The sequence below is a fragment of the Lipophrys pholis genome (genome assembly GCF_963383615.2).
Source record: "Lipophrys pholis genome assembly, chromosome: 4".
Lineage (NCBI taxonomy): Eukaryota > Metazoa > Chordata > Actinopteri > Blenniiformes > Blenniidae > Lipophrys > Lipophrys pholis.
In genome coordinates this window covers 31,769,613-31,782,955 of record NC_137637.1, presented here as the reverse complement: position 1 = coordinate 31,782,955, position 13,343 = coordinate 31,769,613, and the positions used below count along the sequence as shown (strand labels likewise).

General features: G+C 41.4%; 1 protein-coding gene across 2 annotated transcripts in view; it reads left to right on the top strand.

Annotated features, from left to right (window-relative positions):
• Positions 1-7,407: 7,407 nt before the first annotated feature.
• Positions 7,408-13,343, top strand: part of gnai2b (guanine nucleotide binding protein (G protein), alpha inhibiting activity polypeptide 2b) — a 38,680-nt gene continuing 32,744 nt past the window's right edge. Inside the window, exon 1 of one of the 2 annotated variants that reach the window (XM_080460747.1) lies at positions 7,408-8,318. In XM_080460747.1, the coding sequence (XP_080316873.1) occupies positions 8,201-8,318 (118 nt within the window). In that variant the 5' untranslated portion in view covers positions 7,408-8,200. Of the gene's footprint in view, positions 8,319-8,951; positions 9,056-13,343 lie in introns of those variants that run through there. The other variant, XM_080460749.1, reaches the window with a different exon arrangement.

The following is a 13,343-nucleotide window of genomic DNA, read 5'->3' as shown; positions in this document are numbered from 1 at the left end:
ATGGAATCCTACACAATTTTTACAAATATAAAACGGTAGTTACACGAGGGATTTTCACACCCACACGTTTTTTTTTATTTATTTTTTTTACAGTATTTCATTATTCCTTCTGGTGGCAAATTAAGACGCTCTGACGTCCGGTGGGAGTTGGTAGTTGAATCCTGGTTGGGGGCAGATAAGCTTAACGTCGCAGGGGCAAGTTGCAATGACTTCCTCTGGGGATTTCTGTTGCTTTCCTTATATCAGAGGATATAGGACACAATATTAAGCTTTAACTTGCAATAAAAATAAAAAAAACAACAATTGCCATATTTACCCCAAAGAAAGTTTTATTATATCACAAATTCTCAGGCTTTGGTAGAATTAGGTGCTTCAGTACTCCACTTACTTTATAAAGATATATGTTAAGAGAGAAAAGGTTTAGTAGCTCCGATCGTGACGACTGCATTTTACAGACTACGAACAACGACCGAAGGAAGATAAAGTCCCGAGTATCAGGGCTGCTTTCGTGTACTTGAAGTGGTTGTTGTTGTTGTTTGTTGTTCTGCGAACCCAGTGTCGCTTCACCTCAACGGATCGTGACAAAAAAAAAAAAAAACGACCGACTACCTACCGCTTGGGAAACGCCTTTAATTCTTAAACAATTACCGCCGCTTTATTACCAAACGTATGAAATCAAGTAGACGTTGACTTGTACCCGAAAGAATATCTGTGATATTTTATTATAGCTGTTGTTCAAGATGTTGATCTGTGGAAATAACATGACTATGAATAAATAACAAGGTCGATGGATTTTTGGTAATTAAAGACATGACTTTATATAAATAATGTATATAAATGTATACCTTTTATATTCGTGACGCATATTTACAATACAGCTTGTAAAGTGTAAATAGCACGGACAGTTTTAGTTTGGCAATAAAATAATTGTAGATGTTTTTAAATTGACTCTGTCGTCTTCATTTCCCTTCTCGGTTCAATTCGAGGATCGTTGATGTCATTGTGTCATGAAGTGTGAACGTACAAAGAAGCTGAGAAAGGACAGTTTAGTAAAAAAAAAAAAAAAAAAAAAAAAAAAAAAAGTTTATAGTCCAAGGAATAAAACATCTTTGCTTTAATATAAAGAACTAAAACAGAGATTTGTTGGATTTCTCTCTCGTGTCGTATTTGGTGAACACAGTCTTTGAACTGGTTTCATGTGGTACATAAATCACTATTATAAGGACACCAAAATGTGTCTCGCTGACATGGTTTTAGGCTGAAATTGGCGTTTTGGGCGTCCAAAATGTTGTTAAATGGTGTATTTGGGTCTTCTTTTCTTTGATGGTTTTCACCTGTACTCACCTCACTCCAAACATGTACTTCTTTATTCCCCGTGTAGTTTCACATTGCTTCTATCTGCACCCCTAAACTGAGCACCTGTACACTCTGATTGTTTCCATCATCCTCTTATTAGTTTTTAATATAATTTTGTATGTTTATTTGTTATCTGCAGGCCTCCTATAACACCTTGTGAATAGAAATAGGGCCCTGGGCTCTTTGGTACTGCTTTCGAAGACAAACTCAGTAAAATATCAAGATAATATTAGTTTTGGTTTAGTAAAAAATAACTGAAAACACAATGAAACAACTCCAGGAATCGATTGAGTCTTATGTGACTAATGTTTGTTGGACCTTAAACCCTTGAAAGTCCAGTTAGAATAAACAACACACAGAAATCAATATTAAAAGTGAAGAAATAATGTTTTGCTTTAATGAAATAAACAAAACAGAAATAATTTTCACCAATAAAACAAACAACACAAAAGGCTTGGGTTCATATAAATTCTTTAAAGGGGACATATCATGCTAAATCCACTTTTTTAGCCCTTAAATGCATTTTGTTGTATATTTAGAGTGTTTAGAAGTACAGAAAAGTTCAAAGTAGTCTCTTCAGGTGCTCCGTTGATATCTTTATATTCTGTTTTGGTCATATTTTGCGATCGGTTTCGATTTTTCTATTCTCTATTACGTTTTTTGAACAATGACGTCACAGTATTCTCAGCGGAACTGCCAAATTAGGACATCGACACTTCGAGCAATCCGCCATTTTTGTTTCTCGCTGCGATTTTGTAGTCCAACCGAAGTTACGAGAGGATAAGTCGAAATGTTCGGTTGTTGGATGTAGTAACCCACAAGCTTCGTTACACCGTCTCCCAGCATCAGAACCTTTTCGAAGTGCCTGGTTGAGTTTTATTTTTCACAGAAATGTACCCACATCTGTGGGTAAGGTCATTTTTGTGTGCGCGAATCACTTTAAGGACGACTGCTTCAGCAACCTCCGCCAGTATAAAGAAGGATTTGCCGAAAGACTTCGTCTGATTGAGCGGTCAGTTCCTTCTATCTATGGAGACGACGAACAGAGCACTTCGGTAAGCTGTATATAACGCTAAAAGGTGTGATGATAAGACGTCCCTGTCATTGTTTTGTTAGCATTAGCAGTTGCACCGTCTTCATATGTTAGCGCTGTGTGCTCGTTTTAGATTATAATGTAACTTCTGTGTTAAATAGTCGTTGTAATACACGCAGTATTGTAGTAGTGGGCATGGATGGAGAAGTTAGTGTAAATATAGTAACACACCATTGCGTTACATCCATATGAAGACGTTGTTCTGTAGGTGCATCATCGTCATTTTCATCTCGCTCCGCCGGGTCCGACTCTGGCTCCAACATGTATGGCTGGATGGACAAATCTTCCGTTGTTGACATTTTGTAAATAATGTGTGAATATAAAGTTTCTGCGCCGCTAGATAATTGTATCTGTTCTATCAAACTACAAAGATGGCCGAACAGGGTGACGTTGAACCGAGTGTCACCTCTGCAACCTGGAGAGGAGGCGGGGTATGAAGTGTCTCATTTGCATTTGAAGAGACAGCCCCAAAACGAGTTGCTCTCAGAAGCACATCAGAAAAGGGGTTGAAAAGGGGCCTGTGGAGCTACAATAATGAGGAATTCAGACCCAAGCATTGCAGTTTCGCGTTGTATAGACCACAACTGTATGATTTATATGTAAAAAGGAAGGATTTAAAAGCATGATATGTCTCCTTTAAATCAAAATACCAACGTTGCAGGTTTTGTTTACTTTGAATTTGTGGAGAAAAAAATTCCAAGTAATGAGAGAAATACCTTGATGGGGGGGGGTGTGGGTGCAGGAGGCGGTGGTGAGGCTGGGCCGGTGTCCCAAACTGTTTCCTGGTAGGAAACGATCCCGGACAGTGGACAGTCCAGAGACCAGCGGTGGTGAACAGAGGTGTCCTGACGCAGGTTGTGAACTATGACCTGCAGAAGAGACGCCTTTTATGGGAAGTAGGTTGGATTACTTTTTTAAGGCAGAGTAACTCTACCACTTCTTAATGGAATTCAGTTTTGTTTGCATATTACACAGTGTTTATATACTGCACTGTTTATGAGTTGTTAATAATAATATTTTACTACTTCACTGTAAACAGAAGAAATATTTCAATTAAAGTTCCTGAGGTACAATAGACAAGTATCTTGAATTATTTCAAGTTGGTTTACATCAGATAGAAATATTCTCACAATATTGTCACAAATTCAAATAACAGAATTCTACTTCAGGTACTGTGTGTACCTAATGTTCACCTTAGTGATATATTTCCATTGAACAGTAGAGGGGGGGTGCACCGTTCCTGGAAGTACTGCAATACCAGGTCGATGCGTGGAGTGGACGGAGCAAGCCCCTATTCCATCTCCCTGTTCCAAAAATCAATTTAATATATGGTCCCCGGGTAGGGGACGTATCAGATATTAAACTGATAAGAACAGATACTACACTTGATCTTAGCCAAAAGGCCGAGAAGCGATGCCTACAATGGATCCGCGGAGAGGGAGTGATTCACCGCACTGTCAACATGAGTCCAGGTGTGACACCAACGCACGTCTATTTAAGACTTCATATGAAACACGGAGAATAAACAACACAGTCCGAGCGTCGCTGTTGTTGATTCGATGCGTTTTAAAGACATTAAAGTGTTTTATTCTTTTAACGGAAGGGTGTCTTTGTGGCCACGTGATCTATTCTGGCCCAATCAGAAACGGAGAATTCGAAATCAACATTTTACATTCTACTTAGTTTTGTCGCTACTAATACGAGGAGTACACACGTCGCACTGCTTGCTTGTAATAAATAAGAAAATGTAATTCAATATTATTCGTACGTGGAACATTTAGCTCAGTCAGAGCTAAAACACACGGTGTCACACAATAACATATCCGTGTGTGGTCAACGGAAATAAACAACAGTTCCTACTACCTCAGTTGTAGACACGTAAGCGGCTCCCTCTTGTGTACAGGAGGAGTATTTACAGCCCTAATACTTGAGACTTTGCTGCTTAACACGCTCACGTTCTAACGTTACCAAGCAAAGTTTATAGCTTCTTCTTCAAATATATCAGCCAAAATTTGAGTCAAAGAAAATATTAAGTAATTTCTAACATGCGCATTAACAAACTGTGACGTTAACAGTCGAGGTTACGTTAATTGTCATAAGCGCCTGCACATGATGTGCAATCAAGGCCGCAAAACCTCGTTAACAAGCCAGTAATTAATACTGTACAGTCAACCAACTCGACGCAAATAATACAATAATTGTGTAAAAAACCCTTTACCAGAAGAACACGTTGAAAAAGCGGTATGAAACCGCGTTCAGTCATGATTAATTATTACAATTACTGAGATATTTCACTTCTCGGGATTAGTTAACAGTAAAAAATAACAACGAGATGAGTTAAAGTTAGATATACAGTTTGGGATAGTTGAAAGAATATTGAAGTTATTGAGTGAACATGAACTTACATGGTTATTTTTATCCGCTTCGACTTGTCTTCTCCAGAGACCAAACTGCACGAAGGAACTGTGTGCGCGTGCGCAAACGGACAGCTTTGCACTGTGGGACACGACGATACGTAAACGAATCCGCCATATTGGACGGGGCAAGACTCTGGCTGACAAAAGCAATTCCAGGAACAGAAGCTGTTTTTCGGGATTTAAATGATTGTGTTGCAGTTACATTGCATCACATACACGGTATATCAAAATAGTTTATGACTTAGGCAGAGGTTTTCAGCAAGTTAAAATTGACTTAGATCACTTTTTAAAAGTGATTTATTATTGTTTGAACTACCAGCCTTTGGGGTTAGGGAACATCTGCAGCTCACTGACTATTTAATTCAGATTTAAAAATATTTGAGCTTCAACAAAATCTGCTTTGCCTCTTGAGGGTGTCATTTACATTTATCTCCAGTGAGAGGTGAAGGTGCGAGTGGTTGGCTGGGCCCCCTGCTGACACAGGTGAGCTGGTGCCAATGGAGTTTAGGGTCAGAACGGTAGAACTGGTTGGTTCACGTGATTTGGCCGGATATTGGCTGTCTCCGGAGTGGGAGAGATCTGGGTCTGCATGCTGCTATAGTGTTTATCCTCAGACCTTTCCAAACAAAGTAAGAATCATTAGCTGAGGAGTGGTATTTGAGTTTACAGATGTTGAGCTTCCTCCATTGCGACATTGTATGTTCATCAGTTCATGCTCAAGCACAGCTTTTGCTAAATCTGCCAGTTCAGTCAACAGAAGCAACCATCAGAGGACATAACTACCTGCAGAGTGAACCGGAGGGGCTCCAGTGTTGTGAGTCAACTCAGCTGGGAAAACCTTTCAAACACATCTATGTGTGGACCGCTGCCTCAGAGATTCCACATTGATGCTCTTTGTGCTCTAAATAAACAAAAAAAAATCACTCGTTGTCTCTCCTTTACTAAACTGTATCATCATGCAGAAGAAAAAAAGCCTGCTTCTGGGATGAATAATGCTGGAGAATTAAAATATGCATGTAGACTTGAATACATTGTAAATGCAGCATTTTATTTTAAAAATTAAAAATGAGACATTATTTATTATTCTATTGAGGCAACAGTATATTGAATCAATATCAAATGGTAACAAAAAGTATGAACAATTTAAAATAACACTGGACAGGCTTTTGTTGAGTTAAAATGTGACGTGACAGTGGTTGAATTTTACACAGTCACACAATTGGCGACCGCTTTGGAAAACATGCTAAAATCCGGCATCCCATCAGCCTGTTCTTGACTTTATCTAACATGTTCTTTCATTTCAAAACTGTATCACTTAGTGGTATTTTACTCTTGACTGTCTAGGAAAATGTATGTGTAATAGCAAACACTCAAACAATCTAATTGTGGAACAGGAAGCGTGGAGATGTTGTTGGGTCTTGTTGGAGCAAAACTGTGGAAAAAAAAAAAAGTCCAATCCAATGTGATTGTAAATATTCTCAGAAAATCAATAAAACAAAAAGAAAAATTTGAGTCCAAGGTGGGGATGTTTGTGATCGATGTGTGTGTTTCTGTGACACATTGGATGTCCTGACCCTCCTTTTCAGCCACAGACGATGGATGAGCTTGTAGTTTAGTCGTATCACATTTTGTTTGTCCCCCATTGTCTCAAATACAAAAGGTTAGAAAGTCCTCTGGGACCGTCTCAACGAACGAAAGAGAACATCATGACCTCTACAAAAGTTTAATCCTTTGACATGCTTTTCAATCTGGAGCAGCTGCTTTTTTTTACTAAAACTGTTGAGACATTCACAAACTTACTCCGGTTTCAGTTAAACGTACGGGATCTGTTCACGGAGTCTGCATCTCAGAGAGTCGGGTGTGATTCAAAGACTCTGTGTTGCATCTGCAGTGATAAAAACTGTCTCTCCTTAAAAGGATGCATGTCTTCCTTTTAATGCACACGGTTTTGTTTAAAACACTGATATAATTAGGTCGAGAAAACTCCAGGTGTAAAGTTTTTTTTATAACGAGTTCAGGCCTGGATGAATTATTATCTATTTGAAAACTCTTGGTCTGTCCTTGGACTGCATTGGTTTGTGGTCGGGCCTCACAGCTGGCCTTTCTGAGTGGAGTTTGCATGTTCCACCTGTGTGTGTGTGTGTGTGTGTGTGTGTGTGTGTGTGTGTGTGTGTGTGTGTGTGTGTGTGTGTGTGTGTGTGTGTGTGTGTGTGTGCAGGAGGTTAATTGAAGACCCTAAAATGGCCCATCATTGTGTGTGTGTTTGCTCTGTGATGGACTGGTGACCTGTCCAGGCTGGACTTCATCCAGAGTCGCCCCAAGACCCACAGGATTAAGTGGGATTGAAGATGGATAGAAGGTCCGAGCTTAAAGAACAAGCTGTGCTTTAACGGTTCAGATCAGTGTTGAACGGGTGAAAGTGAAGAACATAACATAACAAAAACGAAACTTCGTCCATTGGGTGGCGCTCTGCACCTCTCATTCCAACGGCCTAATTATGAGCCAAGGTATTTCATAAACGCGTGACGCAAAGACTCATTTATCCACTTCTGCGGCACGTCGCGCGCGCCTGCAGAGACGGAGCGTCTCGTGCACCGGGGACCGTCACTCACTGGCTGCTCTGCTCTGCTCTGCGCGGCTCGTCGTCTCGGGGAGAGAGGATAGCGCGCATCCGGCACAGACTGCGGAGGAATGAGTCTGGCACAGCGCCGACTGCAGTCCGCTGCGCGTCTCACCCCCGAAATCACGCCTCGCCGCTTCCCTCTCTAATTGGCTCCTCGGCAGAACCCGCTCACCTGATTTAATTGGACTATCGCGACAAGTGGCACGCGTGACGTCATCGCGACTGGTACTTGTAAAGTGGCACGGAGAGGGAATAACTGAGGATTTGGGTTGTTTTTTTTTCCCTTTACGCGCGAGCTCTGATTGAGCACCTGAGAGGACCGCAGCAGCAGCAGCAGCAGCAGTAGGAACAGCAGCAGGAACAGAGACTCAGACGTGCAGGACCAGGCCCTCTACAGGACCACAAGGCTCAGCTCAGGCATCTCAGCCTGAGGACGGAGCGTTTCGGAGCGCGTCGGCATGGGCCACTCAGTGCAACCTGAACTGTAGAGCAAAAACAACCAATCATCCAAATTCTTATCTGAGCTGCAGCCTCGACTTTCTACGCGTGGATTTTTTTATTTCTATTTTTTTAAAGAAAAAGTGTGGCACGGGGCGGTTTTTCCAAGCTGCTCCATCGTTTAATTCTACCCCCAACCCATATTAATAAGATTTTTTTTTATTCAATTTTTTTTTTTTGCGCAAGTGGTCGGCGCCCCCCTGCCATCGGATCATGGGCTGTACGGTGAGCGCCGAGGATAAAGCTGCCGCCGAGAGGTCAAAGATGATTGACAAAAATCTCCGAGAGGATGGAGAGAAGGCAGCCAGAGAAGTGAAATTGCTTTTATTGGGTAAGTCAGAACAGCCAATTCCTGCTCTGGTTGTATTGACGCAGAAAACTGAGACATTATAGACTCAATCTGCACAGTTGTTAGCCATATTCTACAAAAAAGAACAACACATTAATGAAGTAATTTAGTATAATCTGCCCATAATCTCGAAGAAGAAACCCACTCATAAGATTTACCACATAAGAGACAGTAATGGCATCAGACTGGAGAGAGTTATTTGTTAATACTTCTAAGATGGAGAAATCATGAAAGACACACGTAAGAACACTATATCTTGATCTCTCAGCCAAGCTGAAACACAGAATAACCTTGTTATTAATTCAACAAGCCCGTGTTCCGATACATTAACAGGGTCACACTTCGGTTTTCCTCTACAAAGGATTAGAACAAGGTAATTTCCTCTTGCTGGCTTGAAAGCTAAGGAGAAATAGATTCTGCAAGCTTGAAAACGCAGCACCCCCCCCCCCCCCCCCCCCCCCCCCACACACACACACACACCACACACACACACACACACACACACACACACACACACACACACACACACACACACACACACTCATTGCCACTTTCTCTTCTCACTTCCCCTCTGATCCTTTTCAGCTGCCATTGTTTACCGTTTGTGGTGGAGACTGAGGCAGGTGGAGGTAGGCAGGTGGAGTTGGAAGTGTGTCGTCTTGCTGTGACGAGCTGTTTAATGGAGTACAGGATCCAGCAAAGTGCTGAGGAGCTGCAGGGTAAAGTTGTGATAACTCAAAGGTTATAAAGACGCTCATTTGCTGGTTGCACTTAAAATGTTTGTTATTAAGACGGCTTCTTCTAAAAACTGATGAAATCAAGATAACCGATGACCACATGCCCACGCCTTAAGTAACTGTACTGTTTGTTCTATGTGTCCTTCATCTTCAATCTGGCGCTGCTCTTTATTTAGGCTGCAGACGGACGCCTCTGTTGCTTAAATCTGTCATATCTGCATGTCTGACCTTTCTACACTGTTGTAAATCGATGGCTGGCTCCTTCCTGTTGGATTTTTCACGTCTGCCCCTCTTGGGCTATTCTTCATCTCACACACACACACACACACACACACACACACACACACACACACACACACACACACACACACACACACACACACACACACACACACACACACACACACACACACACACACACACACACACACACACACACACACACACACACACACACACACACAGTAATATTGCTGCTGTTTTGGAAATGCAATACTGTGACAGTTGACTGATTTGCACCGCGAAGAAACGTTGAAGAAGCTTTGCTCGGCAGCGGCAGAATATAATTTTAAATTAAGACAAAAATGAAAGTGGAAGCACAGGACCCAACAGATTCCCAAGGCCATTTTGACATGTGACAGACGGAAGCCATGCCAATGAGATGACAATAAAATGAAACGATATCGGCAAATGCTGGAACTTAACTAACCATCTAATGTGAAAAGTTGGCTGTGGAAAAGGTTTTTTGTGGTGAAGTTATCAAAAATCCCCCAATACTACTACTGATGAGTGTTATCTTTGGTCTGCAATACTCACAAAAAGTTAGGGATAATTGGCTTTTGGGTGAAATTAGATGGAACAAGTTAAAGTAGGACATTCAATTAGAAGCATGCAATCAAGTAATTTATCAAAACAAAAGCCAGGTACAGTGGTGGGTATACCACAACGAACAAATATCACCGTCTCAATAACTTGTGCCGTTGAAATTCCACCTTTTTAAATAATGCCTCAATCCAATATCTTGAATAAATCCATTGGTTTGAAGGAAGCAGGCTTGTAGAAGCAACAGGAAAAAAATGGTTTTTTTAATAGGGTTTGCAATATTCTTATTGCATAAAATCAAAATAAAGGTGGAAGAAAAAAACTTGCTTTATTAAAACAATCTATAAAATTGTAAGTGCAACTGAGAAACATTGAAATAATAAAACAAATGTCAGTGGAAAAGCATTGACGATGTTGAAGGACAAAAGACATTTCAAGTTAAAACGGTCTAGCAATGAGAAGAGTTAAACTCAAATGATGTGAAAACATTCGAAAGTCTGGAATTCAACCAGAAAGGACTACCTGATGTGAGCGTGTGCAGCGTTGCGCGTCGAAGCTCCGTGACGGAGCCTCCCACCTTTTCAAAGCACCTTCCTACCATAAATATTGTAGAAGATGTCGAGACAAATCATGCTTGAGAGGTTTTGAGTGACTACTGGTTGTTTAAGGGAACATTTTGTTGGCCAGATGCAGCGACTTTCAGCTCAATAAGGACGATTTTGCATTTTCTTTCAAAATAAAACAATTGGTGAGCATTCGAGGTATAAGGGTTTATTAATGGTGCTGTCTTTCAACAGCTCCGGGAGAGCGGTTTCTCTCTGGTTTCCAGATTTAGTTTTTAGTGGAGAAATATTTAGTGTCTGTCGATCGATACGAAATGCAGAAAAAAAGGGGAGACGCTTCAGTCTTCTCATCAATGTCTTTCTCAGGTCTCCCCATGTTGTTTTCCTTCATTTTTTTTCAACTACGGCCCTGTCCATGCAAGCCAGAACTTTTTATTTTATCGTTTTAAAAAGTTTCCCGTCCACACGGCATCGGTGCAGGAAATGTCTGCGTCCACACGTCACCGTGAAAACTACACAAGACCGTGTAGTACATATGCCAGGCCTATAGGTGGCACTGTAACGCCGCCACAGAAACACACCAAAAAATGGAGAGATGTAAAAATCCTCATATTAAAGAAACGTAACACATCGCAGGTGGACGGATGACATCACTGTTCTCAGCGAATGCGCGTCATGACGGCGTTTTAAAAATGTCTGCAATTTTTGCAACTCCGTGTCGGGGAGGACTCTGGATGTAGAATCGGACACAGTTTGCGTCGAGCAGAACCCGACCCAACAGTAAAGAACATTTTAGTGACACAAAGAGCTTTTCATGTCTCGTCTCAGTGGTCGAGCTAAAAACAGGTTCACAGGAAACGCTCCTCGCACTTCATGCAGCGTTTGAACAGAGGATTTCACCATGTTGCACCATCCCGAAGACCACTCGCAGTGAAGGACGGACTAACCGGATGGGACGTCTTTTATTTGAACCTTGAACAAAAACCAGTGTTGCATAAATCCTTGCAAAGAGGCGGCGATCATCTCGTCTATATCGACTCTTTTGATCCTTTTTCCACGTACGTCCATCCCGTGTTGTGTCGGTTTGGGTTCAGTGTGACCTGCTAAAGCTTGAATCGAGACCAAATAGTTTTTCTAAGGTGATTTTTGCTGAGTAGAAATAAATTTCACACAAGCAACGAAGTCCATCATGAATGCAGAACTTTCCTTCTGTAATGTTTTCCAATTATCGCATTTGTTTAGGAGAATATCAGTGTTTGCCGTTGTGTGGTGTCTGCAATTCTGTTTAGATTTTAGGAGCAGCTCACCGCCAGAGAAACAGATCATTCGTTTGTCTCTGTAATTTGAGATGTGAAAACCCGGGGCAAATGAAGTCGGAGAGGCGCACTCTGCTGCCTCACGAGATTATCTAATCTGCGTTGTGGAGGCCGAACAGTGAGAAAACTCCATTAGGAAAGATTATGGCGAGTAAACAAAAAAACAAAACTGTTTAAGTATAGAGGACTCAAGTGAGTTTTGGGAGAAGTAAGGATTCTTCATCTCTTGGGAGGGAAAATGCAGCATTACTCAGGTATTGAGCTGTCAGAGATGATTCATCGAAGCAGATCTCGCGCCTTGTGCAAGTGCGGGACGTGAAAGTGGAAACGCTGCCGCCGAGTATCGACCTGCCGTAATTCAGCTGGAAAGCACAACGTGAAAAAATTAGCCGTGGAATTCATGTCAGTGTTTCTCAGTTTTTGCTTACAACCACAAACGGCTCAATTTTTGTTGGGAATGCAGTCCTATATGTTACCAGTAATTTCATCACCATCAATAAAATCCCACATTCGAAGGGTTTTCTATGTTTGCTGACGAGTCGGACGAGCAGCATCTCTTTCTCCGCTTCACAATGATTTTTAATTTTTAATCTTTATAACCTTATTGCATTGAAATGTCCTCAAATCTGCCTCCACTGCAGCTTATCTCTAATTCCCTCCTCAGACAGTAATAATAGTGCTCCACAGACGTTACTCACAGCTCGTGACAGAGAGACTGGATCAGGGTTAGACTGTCCGTCCGGAGATGACAACTTCACAGCCACCCACACATCCAGAGAATATACTTATGAGCTGTTAGTCATGTCTCTGGTGGATACCGCTAAGTCCTCAGTAAATGCATGTGCATTTACACAAGGTGCTGAACTGGCAAGAAATTAATCCCGGCTGCAATCACACAGAGGATACATCTTCTACTTCGATATGGTAGAGCGAACACTCTCAGGGCTGACTGACAAACGCTTTGTATTCCTGTTTATCTGCACAGTGACTCTGGTCGACGGAGCACTGGGGCCATTTTTCAAAATCCTAATGAAGGTGAGGGGATGAGGGGTTACATGGTCAGTGTATGTCTGAGTTTGATAAATTGAGAAGTGAGCTTGTGGATATTTCCTGAGGCAGGATGGTGGTTTTATGACGCCCTGCTGAGTGTTAGGTTTGGTATTTGTGGAAGTGAGAATTCTTCTCGTTTTCAGGCCGGCGTGTTTGACAGTCGTCGCATGTGACATTTCCCTTCTGAAGAATTGAATCTCTCAATGATTTTTCCAAATCACGGCTGAAGAAGAAATTTTTACCTGAATCTGTTTCTGCGACATGAAGACGACAGAGTAGCGCTGCACAGTTTCAGGTGAATTTGGAAGAACAGAACTTTCGGTGCAAAAAAATTAACAACTTTAATGTTTTGATTAAAGTTGATATTTTTATTTGTGAGTTCAGATACACATTTTCACACATTGAGAACCGAAATAGCTTTTCCCTCTCACACATTTTTAAATAAAATAGAAATTACAAGCTCTAAAATATAATAATTTAGGCGTTAAAAAAAGTAGAAAATTTTAGTAGACATAACGG